Source organism: Stomoxys calcitrans, chromosome 3, assembly GCF_963082655.1.
Source record: "Stomoxys calcitrans chromosome 3, idStoCalc2.1, whole genome shotgun sequence".
NCBI classification, from domain to species: domain Eukaryota; kingdom Metazoa; phylum Arthropoda; class Insecta; order Diptera; family Muscidae; genus Stomoxys; species Stomoxys calcitrans.
In genome coordinates, this window is record NC_081554.1 from 29,885,782 (window position 1) to 29,903,696 (window position 17,915).

At 35.7% G+C, this 17,915-nt stretch overlaps 1 protein-coding gene across 1 annotated transcript in view; it reads left to right on the forward strand.

The window, feature by feature from the left end:
• Positions 1–254: 254 nt before the first annotated feature.
• LOC106096330 (putative inorganic phosphate cotransporter) overlaps positions 255–17,915 on the forward strand; it is a 42,244-nt gene continuing 24,583 nt past the window's right edge. The window contains exon 1 of the mRNA XM_013264025.2: positions 255–860. Within this exon, the coding sequence (XP_013119479.1) occupies positions 818–860 (43 nt within the window). The 5' untranslated portion in view covers positions 255–817. The remainder of the gene's footprint in view (positions 861–17,915) is intronic.

Genomic DNA, 17,915 nt, shown 5'->3' on the forward strand with positions numbered 1-17,915 from the left:
CAAGATTGTCAATAACCTGGATATGGATAACATTTTGTAAAAAAAGGCCAAAACCACCACTACACTCACACATTGCTCACTCATTCATGGTTTGGTTCACCCATAGTATGTCGTTCTCAGTCATTTAGACAACAACAACAATAACCAATACAACAGACGGACAATGATGGAGAAAAACAGTTCTCAATATAAACTGTCATAAAACCAAGCAAGCAAGCAAGCCACCATACAGCCAACCCAGCTAACCAAGCGACAAAACGAGTGCTAACAATAAAGTCGGCGCTTATCTCCGTATATAAACTAAAGTCGTTTAAAAATTGCTTCTCATTTGAAATTTAACGTTCGTAAGGCGCGAACGTGCCAGTTTTAAAATCGATCGATCGGTATACATTGACAAATCGCAACAAATTCGGATTGGAGAGCATTTTTTTTTTCTTGCAAAAACCAAGAATGGACTTGAAATTAAACAGCGTTGAAGAAAATTAAAGAAAACGCGATTTACGCGTTTTCAAAACAAACAAAAAACAAAGCCCACACGAAAAAAAGAAAATTCCCTAAAAAAAAAAACCAATACCTAAAGGACTTTAACTAAAGCTAAAGTTCTATATTTTCATTTAAAAGTGAAACAAGTGTAAATCAAACTAAGTGACCAGGAAGTGTTAAGCACCAACCTTCTCAGAAACAGGAAATTTAACTGTTCTTTATCAACAGGAATTTTTTGACCGAAATACACAGTTTTTTAAATATAAATTTCATTTGAAATTCTAATTCGAAAACAAAAGAGTAAAGCGAGCAGCACTGACACTTCAGCTTCAAAATGACACAACAGCAACCTGCATGGGGCATAAGCCTCTCAAAATGTAAGTGAAGAGCAACAATGTAAAGAAAACCCCTGACAACAATAACAAAAAGAGCATTATGAGTTGTACTCGTGACTGACTTATGGATATTTTGTGAACTAATTACAAAGTAATGCAATAATAAAGAAAACAATTAGCATTAACCCAAAGTGCAATAGCATTCTGCAATTAACTCGGAAAAATGCAAACAGTGACCGCTAGGGGAGAGAGAGAGAAAAAGAAAGAGGGAGCATCAGCATAACAAAACCACCATTGTCTGCCATCTGTTACGGATATAATAACTGTTATAAGAGTGACATTAGCACATTAACTTAATTATCGACACATTAAAAGTCAATTCCCAGCGATTAAGGCAGAATAAAAAATACCCAAAATCTTTACAGAAAATGTGTTAAAATGAAATGTAATTAAGTTAAAGCCACAAAACAATTAACACATTTCCATTAACAGCAAAAGCCAATACAGTCACCATCATCTCAGAGTAATTATACTTTTTAAGTTATTTGTCATGAATTTGTGGCAAATATTCTTCCCAACTTGACCACTTGACCAAAATGATCACGTTTACTCTTCCCCTAATACTCTCAATACTTATACACTTACACTTTTTGTAAATATTTTAGTTCCGCTTTTGCAACAAAACAATAAAACCAAAACAATGATCTAACATCTCCCGACCAAAGTTTCCTGGTATTCATAAACCGTTAGAACAGTTAAATAAACTATTATAAAAGTTTCCACAAATGGCCAACATTGATTGACAGATTATGAAATTGCTGTCATTACTTGTAGTGTTTTGTTTTGTTTTAATCTACAAGCTTTCAAAAGAAATAAAAATTTGCATAATTAAAATATGAAAATAATAAATTTATAGTGGATAAAAAATAATTGCACACTTTACATACTACAACAGCAAGTAATAAAATATATCAAAATATGCCAGTATCAATTTTATTTCCTTCTAGTGAAAATTAAATTGATGCAGGTTCTATTTACACTCAAAAAAAAAATTGTTAGTAAACCCTAGCACTGGCAGAATTTTCGCATGCCAATATTCTAGTAACAAATAATTCTGATACTTTTGTAAACATGATAGGGAAGGAGTTTAAGACATAAAATTTTGAAAAAAAAAATTTTAATTAAATTTTATTTCTGCAGCCACTATGTTTTCAGAACAAAAAACATTTCCTTAATATTAAATAACCAAAAAGCGAAGAAAATTGGGATTTAATGAATTTGACATAAAATCGCCCCTACTGCCAAGAGCATGCTATAGCAGGCTTATCGACATAAATTTATTTTTTTTATTTAGAAACCATCAAATGCAACAAGACACAAAAATAGTTTCCAGAAATCTCAATTTTTTGTTTGATTTTTTGAGCTGTAAAAAATTGCCTTCATGCGACAGACCAATTTTTCCCCAAAACATGAAAACGTTTACAGTACGCCAATCCAAATTTCATTAGGATATCTCTTTCCTAACACCATAATTAAGGGAATTTCAAAGATACAAACATCATAACTACCTCAGCTGGAAGCCGACCAACACGAGGTTGTACATGAGATAGAGAAATCTTTCGATGGCATGAGTATTGACATCGAGGGGGCTTTTAAACCCTCTACCATAGGATGGGGGTATACTAATTTCCTCATTCTGTTTGTAACACCCCGAAATATGCGTCAAAGACCCCAGAAACTATATATATTCTTGATCGTCTTAACATTTTAAGTCGATCCAGCCATGTCCGTCTGTCTGTCGAAAGCACGCTAACTTCTAAAGGAGAAAAGCTGGACGCTTGAAATTTTGTTCAAATAGGTAGGTCAATTAGGATTGTCCATGTTTTGATATAGCTGTCATATAAACCGATCTTCGATCTTGACTTCCTGAGCCTCTAGAGGGCGCAATTCTCGTCCAATTTGACTGAAATTTTACACGTGGTGTTTTGGTATCACTTCCAACAACTTTGCTAAGTATGACCCAAATCGGTTCATTACATGATATAGCTGCCATATAAACCAATCTGGTATATTGACTTCTTGAGCCACTAGAGGGCGCAATTATTATCCTATTAGGCTGAAATTTAGCATGAAGTATTTTGTTATGAATTCCAACAACTGTGCGAAATATGCTCCAAATCGATTAATAACCTGATATAGCTGCCATATAAACCGATCTTGGATCTTGACTTCTTGAGCCGCTAGATGGCCCAATTCTCATCTGATTTGGCTGAAATTTTGCATGAAGTATTTTGTTATGACTTCCAACAACTGTGCTAAGTATGGCGCAAATCGGTACATAACCTGATATAGCTGCCATAAAAACCGATCTGGGATCTTGACTTCTTGAGCCCCCAGAGAGCGCAATTCTCATTTATTTTGGCAGACATTTTGCACAACGTCTTCTCCCATGACCTTTTACCTACGCGCCTAATATGGTCTGAATCAATCTATAGCTTAATACAGCTCCTAAATAAACCTATCTTCCGATTTTGCTTTTTGAGCCCCTACAAGTTGCAATTCTTATCCGAATGGACTGAAATATTACAATGACTTCTACAATGTTTTGCATTCAATTCATTTATGGTCCAAATCGGACTATAACTTGATATAGCACCAATAGCGATACAGTTCTTATTAATTCTTTGTTTGCGTAAAAAGAAATACCGCGTAAAGAACTCGACAAATGCGATCCATGGTGGAGTGTATATAAGATTCGGCCCGGCCGAACTTAGCACGCTCTTACTTGTTAGTAATCTGCGGGCCGACAAATTGATTCAATCCTTAGGCCAGTACCGGAAGAACCGAGTCCGAAGAGAATAACCGCAATATGAGAAGTAATTCTAATGCGGATCACCAGATTTGGGAAAGTTTAGATCTTATAAGCTGCAATCTGGCGATTAGTAATAATGCACCTTTATTAGGAAGAAGCAGCCGGTACTGAAGGTAGAGAAAGCCACTGCGGCTATGATACTTAAGGCGATAGGAGAGTGGATGTAAAATAGGAGCAGGTCATTCTATAACGATCGAAAGTATGGGGGTGGCGATAATAAACCTCACTGGATCATAAGAGATTTCAGATCGGATACCTGCAACAGAACTTGAGGTCGAGTGCGAGACACTGCTGCCAGCGACACGGCGGAGGTCTGATCCATCTGGAGAACAGGTGTGGGCGTCTTCATCGAGGATCCTGAGATAGAGTTTCGCTTCCAACTGCCTGATTATGACACGGTTCTGAAGGCGAAAATTGGGGCGATCACAGAAGTGTGATCTGGTATAGTGTCAACGTGAAGAAATCGAGTGTGACTTCCTCACGTTCCTCTAAACACGCCTCATGCAGTAACATGAGGCGTGTTTATATGCACAATTTCTTGCCAATACAAACCTAACCTAAACTCAGATGTTCCCCAAAAAAGTGATGTGCTAGACAAATTTTTGTTTAAGTTAATTGACGAGGATGACAATGAGGCTTCAAAAACATTTATATGCATATATCATGTTATTGGAACTGTCTTGCAGTGTAAGAAGGAGATTTACGCCTTCTCTGAGGATGACACAATTCGCAACGTTTGGTTGACGGGCCACAACGGAGTAAGGGGGAATGAAAGGGCAGACGATTTGGCAGTGAAGGCCAGAGAACTGCCGTCAATAAACTTGGATAACCCGAAGTCATTCGAGTCGACGCAGTCCGATATAAGGGCGTGGGCCACAAACACTGTGGAAACAGTCGGTAGGATAGCGAAAATCCTATGGGGCGATCCAGATCGAGAGAGGACAAAATCGGTGCGACAATTGATAGCATGTTAGGGCATGTGGAGAAGATGGTGAGACGTTGGAGCCGGGCAATGACATAGGAAATTGACAATGCCCGGCTTTCGCGGCTTACAGACACCGGTATTTAGGTGGGGACATGGATACATGAACCAACGAAGGGGAGTGATATGGAAAACAATTAAAGATTTTTTAAGTAGCACGGAATTCCTAACTTAAAATTTTCTATTTTTAAGTTAGTTTTTAGAGCCGATTACAGGCGTAGTTATATGTCCATAGTGGCATGGGGCGGATTAATAACTGCACGCTCTAGTCAACCTAACCTAATCTAATGTTATTGGAGAAATATGAGTAAAATATTTTTTTCGTAATTAAAGGGTTTAATTTGAGGAGAGAGACTGAAAACTACCAGAAATTTTACAAAGAGCAAAAATTCAAAACTAAATTATTCTTAACATGTTTGAGAAAACCATTTATTTTCTGACTTCTATACATTTTAAGAAAAAAGGGAGTAGGTCCACTATCACATCATGAAGTGTATAAAAAATATTCAAGTTCTTTAGTACTTAAACTTTTCTTTAAGGTTCTCTTTATATATCTTTTTTCTTTTGGGAAAGCTTTAATATCTTACCGATTAAATAGGGTTAAATGGATGAAATTTCTTTAATTATTATAATTGCAACAAATGTACTTGAAAATCATAGCACTTATCTAACAAAGTTAACGACCCATTAACAATTTATCTGAAACAGATATTGATACAATGTAGATAATCCCAAATCGAATCTATTTAATGCCTTTATAATAATTATTGTTAAAGAAGAAAAAAAGCAAAGACAAAGCAATTCAAAAAATAAATACGTTTACCAAATAGTATATTAACCTTTAATATTAACTTCACCTACCTGTAGCAGGTAGGTGAAATCGTGTTTGATGAATAAATTCTCATTGTTATAAGATTGGAATTCCAAATACTAGATTAATGAACGAATTCTTTTACTTTAAATTACGTTTTTCATATGAAATATATGCCTTAATATTTGCTAACCAGATATCTTTATTGCGTGAAATGAGTTGAGTATTGTTATACAATTTTTAATTCAACGTTCATACAAATTAAATATACATTATGAATTTAATGACGGCAAGCAATATAACCCATTTGTCTCACCTTCGACAGATTCATTGCTCCAAAAATTCAAATTTGTTGACCATATAAAAAGAAAGGGTACACGCAGAAAAAGGATGCTAAATGATTAACAAAGAAACTTCTTTAAAAATGTCTGTTAGAAGACGAGTTGCTTTTGGCAAATATTGGGTTGCAACATATCAGTTGGAGCATGCTTACATTATCAATGCGGGGTTCATGAATTCGGTTCCCACCAGAAGCTTTGGTATGTCATTGCAGTGGTATCTCAATGAATAAAGATGGTGTATGTCAGTCTGTTTAAAAGAATAAGTGTCAAACCAAACCTAACCTCAATATCAAACAGTTGACTTCTTCCACATCAACGCTTGAATATGTGTGATTTCACCTTTATTTACCTTATTGGTAAGGAAAATAACATTTTAAAGGTTTTGCGGGAATTTGTTCGTTCTAATTGTATAAAGAAAATATATCGCTTTATGTGTATGGTACAACATTAACATTTGTAAACAACCGCAACAAATATTTCGTTTCCGGTAAGAAATGATTAATTTCTCATCATTCCAAATGGAATATTTCCTTTGCAGTTCTTTCATATCATAACCGTAACTCTTAAAGATTTAGACCATTTATAGAAAAATTATATTTTCCATAGTTTAGATTAAAATTTATTAATACAGTAAAAGCTACTTTTTGAAGCAGAGTCCGTTTATTCCCATAATTTGTACATCAAATGTTGTTTGAAAAATTTTTTTGCGTGCAATTATTTATAAAAAAAAAACTTAAAACTGGATTTTCAAAATCGTGAATTAAAAATTAGCATATACAAATATACGTTTTTTACTTTAACCACAATTAGCATTAATTCTTGGCTTAAAGAATTTTAAACGGAATTTTAGAAATTTCAATCACGTCAATTTTGGATTAGGTATTGAAAAAATGTAATTCGTTTTACTTTATCATCTAAACATTTAGTTGTATATTGATTCGAAGATGAGACTACACTATCTGAGGCACCGAGTGTAATTCTGCAATGTGCCTACACAGAAAGAAGAATTTTCATGATATTAATGATTTTGTCATAACAGTAAAGAAAAAAAATTAAATACGTCCCAATGAAACTTTTCATAACATTTATGAAATACGCTTCATAATTCTTAATTCAATGAAACATGTCATAATATTTAAAAAAAAAAATAACAGTTGTCATAACATTAATGAAAAACTTTCATAATATTTATTAAAAATTTTTCAAATGTTATTTAAAAAAGAATTTGATAAAATTTATAATAATATTTATATATTCATGAAAACCTAAACTGTAGAACTATTTATAAAATGTTTTCATTACATTTATAAAAAAAATTAAACCCAAAGCTTGGATATTTACTTCAATTTATTGAGATAAAATTCGTACATAAATACTGTGTAGCGATTCTTGACCACCTGGGAAGGCTTGGAAAATTCTTCCATCAAATTTTTGTAAATGAAAAAATTTTCATTTTATACCTACGTGGACATATTTTAATAACATCGTTTTTATATTTAGGATAAAAATTTTAAATATTATGAAAAATTTTCTTCACAAGTATGAAATAAAGTTTCATAATTATAACAACTTTTTTAATAAACGGTCATATTTATACATTTTCTTTCATAATATTTATAATTTTTTTCATTAATAAATTAAAATTTTTCATAATATTTGTGAATAAAAGGTTATGAAACCCGATCATAACATTTATGAAGAAAAATTCTCTCCGTGTTGATATTGTACTGCCATTACTAGCGAGATGTTGAGGGAATTTTCTCTTCAAAATTTTTTTGCAGATAAAACTGTCCTTAAAAAAACAAAAATAAAACCAAATAATACCAGGACCCCCCTAATTATAAAAAACGCCAGATCTCGGAGATGGATGCATCGATTAAAGTGAAATTTTGTATGCCCCGTGTGAGACGCGTTATCTCAAAACCCAGCCAAACGGGCATGTCTACCAATTGGGGCAAAAAGGTAATTGGAAGTAGAATACGACACTTATGGAGGAATTTGGGGTTAAGTCCCAGGTGGGCCACCCCTCCTCAAAATCCACCCCAAACAGACGACTCAGTCATTGTGTCCGTCATGACAGGTCACTGTCTGATCGGAAAACATGCTGATGACAGAAGGTTGCCAGTACCGACTTTTGCAGAAGCTGTGAGGTCTGATTAAGCGTATGTGAACGTTCGCATGTTGTTGGGCTATTTAAATCGATCTGGATGGTTCAAGCGTAGGCACTAGAAGGCATCTTCCTTCTTCTGTTCCTGTGGAAGAGATGTGTTCATATCCAAGGGACGTGTTTATATTTAAGGCAGGTGTTCATATCCAAGGTATGTCGAGGTATCGCAGACTGCCACTTAAATCTAACTTTACTTAACCTAGGGTCTTAGACCAATATATCGATGGATTACAAACGGAATGACCGAAGTTTGTATACCCACATCCTATGGTGGGGGGAATAAAAAGGTGTGAGGTAATTAAAATATTAAAAACCTTGACCTAGTAAGCAATGATGGTTGGGCTAGGTTAGGTTTGGTAAGAGTGGCAGTTCTTTACAGACTCACTTAGACAATTTGAAGTTCATTGTGATACCACAGTAGCGACAGACCAAGGCTTTTGGTGGGAATCGAACCCACGACCCTTGCACTAGTAATCCAAGCATGCTACCAACTCCGCAACCGGGGTGCCCTAACAATGACAGTTTCCCCATTTATTGAGACTTTTTCTCTTCTCATAGCATAATTTTTTGCTGCGTCTACTAATAAAGTTATTTATGGGTATATTGTTCATACAACAGAAAATAGAGAAAAACTCATTTCTCCATTAGAAATATTAGTGAAAAATTTATGGGTTTCTTTAAAACAGAACTAAAAATTTTTTGTATTGCGCTTTTTTTCCAAACTTATTGTAGTTATTTGAAATCTACCATCACCATTTGCGTGTACAGCTAAAAAAACTAAATTATAGTTATTTAGTTTGTTTTTACGCTTGTATATGAAAACTCAACTCACATCTGTCAATGACTGTCAGAGAGCCCAACTATGTGTCATAACACAATAACACAAAATGACAAATACGAGCTCATGTATTTGTCAAAACGATGATGATGGTGATGGTGATTCTAATCTGTCAAATGAGCCATCTGATTATGTGCCGGGCATAATAATGTAGCAACGTTAAATAAAAATAAAAGCAAAATATTTGTTTTCAAAATTGCCTTTAAAATGTATAACACACTCAGACTGCTAATGTCCGTCTGCTGTGAAGTTAATCATTTTTATTTTTTTTTTCTATAAAAAAAAAGTTCAAACATTTTGCCATTCATTGATGACGTTTTTTTCTGCTCAGCTAGCAAAAAATCCAAAACCACAACAAAAATACTTTTAGCTTTTGTTTTAAATAATGCGAAACACATATCGCATAATATGTATCGGAAGTTAATTGGCATGCATATTCATTAGATTTGTTTTTGGCGCTTTTGGCTAGTGCCATGGAAGTTGGTTAACCTGAGTTCAAAACTACGTTCTTATTTTGTTTTTGACCACATGGGTTTATGACAGCCCCCTTTTTTCGGTAGATTTAATTTGCTTTTTTGCTCAATGACGGGCTGTTCTTTAAATGTCAATTTTAGATTTATAAAAAAAAATTTGCAATTTATATATTTTTTTTTACTTCTATTCTTGGGCCATTGTGTGAATTCATTGGTGAAATAATTAATGCCTTTTTTTCAAAGATATTTTAATTGGTTTTTTATTTATTGTGGATAGTCCATGCCATAGTATATTTAACTTGATATTAGTAGCAGTGATTTTATTTTGACGTAGATTCAAAACAAGTTTGTGCCACGTGTTCAACATTTTTTTGCCGCTTGTTGGCAATTAGTTATGTAAACCTTAAAAAAGTAATGCTGGGAAGATTTATGGTAATTTTAAATTATTAATAAAATCTTTTGCCTAAATTTAATAAAAAGAAGTGTTCACATCTTGATTAGCATATAACAGTAAATTGTAACATATTGGGTTGCCCAAAAAGTAATTGCGGATTTTTCATATAGTCGGCGTTGACAAATTTTTTCACAGCTTGTGACTCTGAAATTGCATTCTTTCTTCTGTCAGTTATCAGTTGTAACTTTTAGCTTGCTTTAGAAAAAAAGTGTAAAAAAGTATATTTGATTAAAGTTCATTCTAAGTTTTATTAAACATGCATTTACTTTCTTTTAAAAAATCCGCAATAACTTTTTGGGCAACCCAATATTTTTGTTCTATTTTTCTGTTGTTTTAGTAGCTGTAGGTGAGATTATGGTCTGCAATCAGATCTACTTTGGCTAGTTTAGATTATTAAATAGACTAGCTGAGCCCGGCTCGCCCTGCTGCGCCCGATAATGCCATGTTGAAGAAAAGAAATTTGGAAATTTCTGCCTAATTTAAGTTGAAAATGTATTCCAATTTTCCTGTGGATTTTTCTACTCTGAAATACCTTTTATTTCAACCCCAATAAGTAAAAATCCTATTTAAGAGTGTGGTAGATCCCCAGAGATTTGGTCTAAAAAGTGAAAGTCAATTTCGTGCTCTACTCCCAAAGGCCTTTTATTTAAGATCCATACTGCCAAGGTCGGTCAATATGTCTGATTTGACCAGATTTTTGGGGGTGGGGTGACCCACGAAACACTAAGTCCCACAATTAGATATCATATTCGTTCTCTACTCTCAAATATCTTTAATTTGATACCCATGTTGTAGTGATTAGTCTATAAATCCGTTTGACAGGTTTAGGGTATGGGCGGCCCTCCTAGGCAACCCACCTCAGATTCTGATATCAAATTTTTGATTTTAGGTTAATGTAAGTGTGCCAACAAAATTTCGCTTAAATCGCCCTACCCATATCCGAGATCTGGTGTTTTTGAAAACTATTGTTAAGGCCCGCAACCAACCGCAACGAAGTCATAACGAAGATAAATGTTGCATGATGAATTTTGACAACTCTGCCCTCTTTCTGCTCATGGTGGCTTCTCCAAATTAGCGCCATTTACTGACTGTTTTCAATTGGATCAACTAAATCCATTTGAAAACAACAGGTAGATCAACTTTTTTCAATTGGATCAACTAAATCCATTTGAAAACAGCCAGTAGATGGCGCTAACTTAAATGTTAGTGCTACTACTCGCTTGGAGTGGCTTAACGCCTATAACATTGATGGTAGTTGTCTAATGACTATATGACTACCCATTAATAGTCATTAATTATCATTAATTTTTAAATCATAATTTGCCAGTCTTTATTTTGGGTGCGGTGGCGATAGTTCTTACTATTAAACCATTAAAAAAATTTTAACAAAATAGTGTTGGCCAGCAGCATGTCGTTTGGCCTTGTCTATGAGCTTAATATGGTTGCAATCTTAACGTTAAGGTTTGCAACTCCTGCTATTACGGCGAACGTCATAAATTTTTGGGTATGACGGCCTACGTCCCCACGCATTAATTAAATCACACAGTGCCCTGTTAGGTCATTATGATTGATCGACTGTTTTGGGGTGAGGTGGTCAGCTAGATATATGAGCAGAATGAAGATATCAGATTGGTAGTCCACAACCTTATACCTTTAATTTAATCCCATATTGCCATGATTGGTGCATACAGCCGTTTGGTGCAGGGTGTCTATATGAGGGTTGCGCCAGACTCCATCTGACACTTGAGCACATATTTGAATAACGCACTCTACTCATCTTTCTCCATCACTTGATTCCCCATTGTTTTAATGGGTCAAATAATCTATTCGAGGTGATTTTTGGAGGTAGAGCGCCACCTAGATTCTTAGACATAAAGTTTAATGTCATATTCGTAATCAACTCTCAAATATCTTTCATATGAGTATTTTATAGCTATGATGGAGTAAAATTCCCATTTGGGTGTTCTATTGGGGGTGGAGTGACCCGCAAATACTAAGACATGATTTTTTATGTCATATTCGTAATGAACTCCCGAATACCTTTCATTTGAGTCCCATATTGAAATGTACGTCCGGAACTTGGAGTGGTCCCTGGGTTTCTTGGACCCAACTTTAAATACCATATTCGTATTCTACTCTCCAATACCTTTCATTTGATATCCGTATTGTCCCGATCGGTCAACCTTGATTTTGGGTAGTGTTATTGGGACAACGGGGGAGAGTCCGCCCCTTCCTATATCAACAAATTATATAACCTATTCCTGCTTCCTGACCATATTCGTAATCTACTCCCGAATACCTTTCATTCGAGTCCCATATTGTCGTTATCGTCCTATAAGCCTATTTGAAGGGGTTTTGGGGTCGGGGCAGCCCCCTAGGTACTTGGACCCAACTTTTATTATGAAATTCGTACTCTACTCTTGAATACCTTTCATTTGAATCCCATATTGCCCGATCATACAATTTTTCGGGTTATACAGTCATTTCAGGTTGATGAAAAATCTGGTCCTTCATTCAATTAGCCAGCATTTGTTGGTTTTTCATATATTTAAAGTTCTTAGCGATTGCATATGCAATAAACTAAAAATTTTAAGTTATTACATATGTTTGAAATGCTAAAAATTCAACAATTGCATAGTCTACAGTATGTTAAGGAATTAAAAAATCCCCTATTCTTTGCATTTGCCTAAGGTCAATGTCTTTGTGGGCTTAAAGTGTGTCTAAATCGCTGACACATGTTTAATATTATTTGAAATTCAAAACACTATTTAAAACTTGTTATTATTTCTGATACAAGTCACGTAATGTAGATTTGCATGTTTAAATAATAAAAATGTTTAATACTTTTGGGAATCACTGGGTAACGTTGAGCTTATAGGTAAAGTTTGGTATGTGTACAAATGATTAGCGTCACTTTTCTTTGGATGCAGATTATAACTTGCAAGGTACTTGCCCAAAGAAGTTGGAATGTAGGTCTGACTTTGTCGAAACATTGAGGCTTCTAGGGATCTTAGATAAGGTTGAAAAAGGGGATGCAGATTCTAATGTGCCCATGTTATTATGCACCAGTCACTGAAAGGTATTCTATCCCCTCAAGCTGGTTAAAGTGTGGTATCTTATCTTCACTCAAGTTCTGGAATCTATTAGCTGTGAAATGTCATAATAGTCATATGGTCAGGTCCTGGGTCCTCAATGTAGACCCCCTAGGACCACTGGTGGCGATAAATTGCCTCCTTGTGATGAGTATTGCTCGGCATTCGCCTTCTCCTTATTTCATGGGACCCACAGTTTTGCCACCTATTCTAAAGCATATGTCTTTAAGGACCCAATACACACGGTAGATCAATGTGTCTGATCTCACTTTTTTAAAAGCTCCTTTGATGTCATGTAGGGATGTTTTTAATGACCTCCACTTGACATAGGCGTAGTGCTTGGACATTTCGCCTCTTATCATATACCTCTTTATCATATACCTCCAATGCTTTTGAGTAAAGATGAGGGAAAATTGCACTTTACAGGGCGCACCCCAATTTTTTTCATTTTTGCACCCCTCTTAATTTTGACCACAGAAACACGAATCTAAAGTCCGTTTTTTGGACAAAGGCTCCCGGGCCCCCCTAGATGTCAAGTCTATGCTAACAAGGTGCAAAATTTTCATAAACCCGTAGGTTCTTTTCCCGGGTTTAGGAATGTTTTAGCATATTTGTAATCTACTCGACAATACCTTTCTTTTGATACCCATATTGCCTAGATTGGTCTAAATCCTCCCAAGGGGGAGCTTTTAGCCCCCTAGGGGGCCCAAGGTTCTTTTCTCCAAAAACGGACATCTGATTCATGTTCCTGGGGTCAAATTACATCTTAACTAAATGTTCCCAAAATTTTCTAAATTTTCAAAACATTCCATTAAGGAACAGGGGATATTTCTCTCATATCAATGAGTGCAGTCCGATTAATGTTTTAGCTCAATGATAAGGGGCCTCCTTTTTTATGCCTATTTATTATAGCGTGACGCATAGCGACACCACTTGGTAGAGACGTTTTAACATGGCAGGATACCTTACAAATGAAGCCAGCATTAGTAAGGGTATAACCACCGTTGAATTTTTTTTTTTATTTTCGCGCCGGAATTTGAACCCATGCGCTCGGCGTCATAGGCGGACATGCTAACCTCTGTGCCACGGTGACCTCCAACCCACATCTACATGCCAAATTTCAACCACATCGGAGGTGTGGTTGAAAAATGCACTCCGTAAAGTGTGATGTATAAATAGATCTGTTTTTATACAGATGATGAACACCTGCCTTGGATATGGATATGAACACATCCCTGGATATGAACACATCCCTGGATATGACCACATCCTTTGGAATATATACACTCCCCTTAGATATGAACACTTCTCTTGGACATGAGCATCACCGTTGGGTATGAACACCATCCTTGGGTATAAACCTCACCGTTGGGTATGAAAACCACCCTAGGGTCTTAACCCAACTATTGGGTATAAACACCATCATTGGCTATAAGCACCACCATAAGATGTAGCATTAAATTCAACGTATCAGATGATGTCGTTCTCAGTGCGGCTGTGATGCACAAACAAGCCATCCTTTGGATCAGGTGGTCAGTAGGTGGACTTTTGAAGCGCCGTCCACTAGACCACAACACCATATAGCATTATAGATCTGACAACTGCAGAATATACCAAATGCATAATGTGCGCTCTAAACCCCCAACTTTTGCCAATGGCTCTCTTGCAGGTGTATATGGCAAGAGTTGCCCTATGTTAGATTTGAAGTTCAATTTCCTGTCCAGCTAAATGCTCAGGTATTTTGCATTTTCTGTAAATGGAACATTCTCTCCTCCCAAGGAGACAGGTGCCACTGTAGATAACTTGGATCTCCTGCTACTTCTGTCTTGTAGACCACTTCGCTGTACACGTACAGCTTCTTTGAGTGCTGGGAAACTTTGCCCTAACCGCAATAGCCATGTCATCAGCATATGACTTCATCGAGAGACAATAATATATTGTTACTGGTTATATTCCAAGGTACATCAAAGGCATTAGGGTAATACTTTATCAGCTATAGGTTATCTTGTTGAAGGGTGTAAATTGAATTTCGTAATTGTGGTAAATGAAAACCCTTTAATGGTTCGATTAATTTTGCTGCGCACCAGTTTATCGATCAATGGCAGATTAAGAATTTCACCAGCAGTTTATCAGGTCATTTAAACATTGTGTTTAACTAATTGCGCCGCCATAAAATAAAGATTCCCATCGAAGCAATGATGTATGATAATACATTAATCATTGGAAATAATTGCAAAATTTCAAACTTCTATTTAATGTGTGCCAACCCAAAAAAAAAAACAAGTAAAATGGCGTTAGGATCGACTGGGCCGAACTTTAGATACCCAACTTTCGTCAAAATCCCAAAATCCGGCGAAAATGCTATATGGCAGCTTATCCAAATCTGGACCGATTTGGGCCAAGTTTCAGAAAACTTTTGAAGAGCCTATCACAACTCACTGTCCTAAATTTCGGCGAAATCGAACAATAAATGCGCCTTTTATGGCCCAATAACCTCAAATCGAGAGATCAGTCTATATGGCAGCTATATCCAAATCTGGACCGATCTGAGCCAAATTGAAGAAAGATATCGAAGGGCCTAACATAACCCACTGTCCCAAATTTCAACAAAATCGGATAATAAATGCGGCTTTTATGGGCCTAAGACCATAAATCGGCGGGTCGATCTATATGGCAGCTATATCCAAATCTGTACCGATCTGGACCAAATTAAAGAAGGATGTCGAAGGGTCTAACACAACTCACTGTCCCAAATTTCAGCAAAATCAGATAATAAATGTGGCTTTTATAGGCCTATAACCTTAAATCGAGAGATCGGTCTATATGGCAGCTATATCCAAATATGGCCTGATCTGGCCAAATTGAAGCAGAAAGTCGGAGGGCCTAAAAAAACTCACTGTCTCAAATTTCAGCAAAATCGGATAACAAATGTGGCTTTTATGGGCCTGAGACCCTAAGTTGGCTGATAGGTCCATGGGGGCTATATCAATATATAGTCCAATACAGTCCATCTTCGAATTTATCCTGCTTATGAATAAAAAAGGAATCTGTGCAAAGTTTCAGCTCAATCTCTCTATTTTTAAAGACTAGCGTGATTTCAACAGACAGACGGACGGACATGGCTAGATTGTCTTAGATTTTTACTCTGATCAAGAATATATATACTTATAGGGTTGGAAATGGATATTTCGAGGTGTTGCAAACAGAATGACCAAATTAATATACCCCTATTCTTCAGCGATGGATATCACAACAAGTAAAAGCGTGCTAAGTTCGGCCGGACCGAATCTTGGGAACCCACCACCATGGATTCTGCTAAAAATTTATACAAAATAAATGTAGTTGAAGAGCATTATTTTGTACTATATACCAAACTTTTGTCAAACTAGCAAAAATTAAAGCTTCTAGGAACGGAACAAGAATGATCGAGAGACCGGTTTACATGCGAGCAATATAAGGTTATACACTGATTTGAAGCGTATTTGGCGCAGTTGTTGGAAGTCGTAACAGAACACAGCCAAATCGGACAAAAATTGGGATATGTAAGGGTACAAGAAGTCAAATCGGGAGATCGGTTTATATGAGAGCTATATAAGGTTATAGACCGACTGTATCGTACTAAACACATTTGTTGGAAGTCATAACCGAACACTACATGCAAAATTTCAGCCAAATCGGACAAAAATTGCGGCTTGTAAGGACTCAAGAAGTCAAATCGGGAGATCGATTTATATGGGAGCTATATCAGATTATAGACCGATTTGAACCGTACTTGGCACAGTTGTTGGAGGTCATAATAGAACAAGAAGTATAATCGGGAGATCAGTTTATATGATAGCTATATCTAAATCTGAACTGATATGACCTATTGGCAACCCCCAACGATTTACATCAATATTAAGTAAAATTGCAAATTTTGCCAATGAACATTCCACTAAGGAACAGGAGCAAACTTCTCACATATCAATGAGTGCAGTCCGATTCAAGTATCTGTGCAAAATTTCAAGCGGATTGCTTTATGCGTTCGTCGAGACGATCAAAAATATATATACTTCAAGGGGTCTTGGACGAATATTTCGAGGTGTTACAAACGGAATTACAAGTTTAATATACCCCCACCCTATGGTGGTGGGTATAAAAATAGAACAAAAATTTTTTTTATTAACGATGTTTGAGTTCATTCAAAAGTGCTTTCGCCTATATGTTTTGTGGTGAATTCCCTTGTCATTATTGACTTATAAAATTAAGATGATCATTGCAATATCAAGAAATAAAAAGGTTATAAATCATTATTTGATTTATAGGCCACTTAAGTGGACATGTTAAAATGTTAGATATGCTTCATCCATCCTTGTCTGCATTGAAACTGGTAGAGCTACTGTTTTCTCCGCATACCTAAAGTTGGCAGGTTATAAATCATAGCTCAATACCGGTAATATGAAATAATAAATTATTTCCAGGAATTTAGTTTTGACAAAGAGGCTGTTTATAAAAACTTAAAGTTAAACTTTCATAAACTGTTTTTGGAAAGATCATTATCATAAATAAATCCCCTTATTTGATTTCAACAGTTTGAGTTTTATTTCGCGACTTTTAGGCTGGATATGCGATGAAGACATATCCAATTGTCGATTGCAATTAAGCTCACACACTGGATTTTTTTTTGTACGTAGACAGGTGGGTATTGAAAAGTTCCCCAAATATACCTTAATAAATGGGGATTTCCAAGGGGGATTTCCGCCACTAAAATGGTTTGCGGTTCTCTTCCAGAATTAAGTGGCCTTCTTCTATAGAATATCTTCATGTATTTCGACTATTGAAAGTATGTTAAACCAAATCTTTTTTGTCGAAATATTTAGCATATTTAAAGTTATTATATCGTTTCCATTCGTTTTTAAGTTCTTCTTTTCGTTGCATTTTTATACCCACCACCATAGGATGGGGGTATACTAATCCAATCATTCCGTTTGTAACACCTCGAAATATTGATCTAGGATCCCATCTTGTATATAAAATTCAATTTGTGTCGCTTTGTTTGTTTGTTCCGTATAGACTCAAAAACGGCTA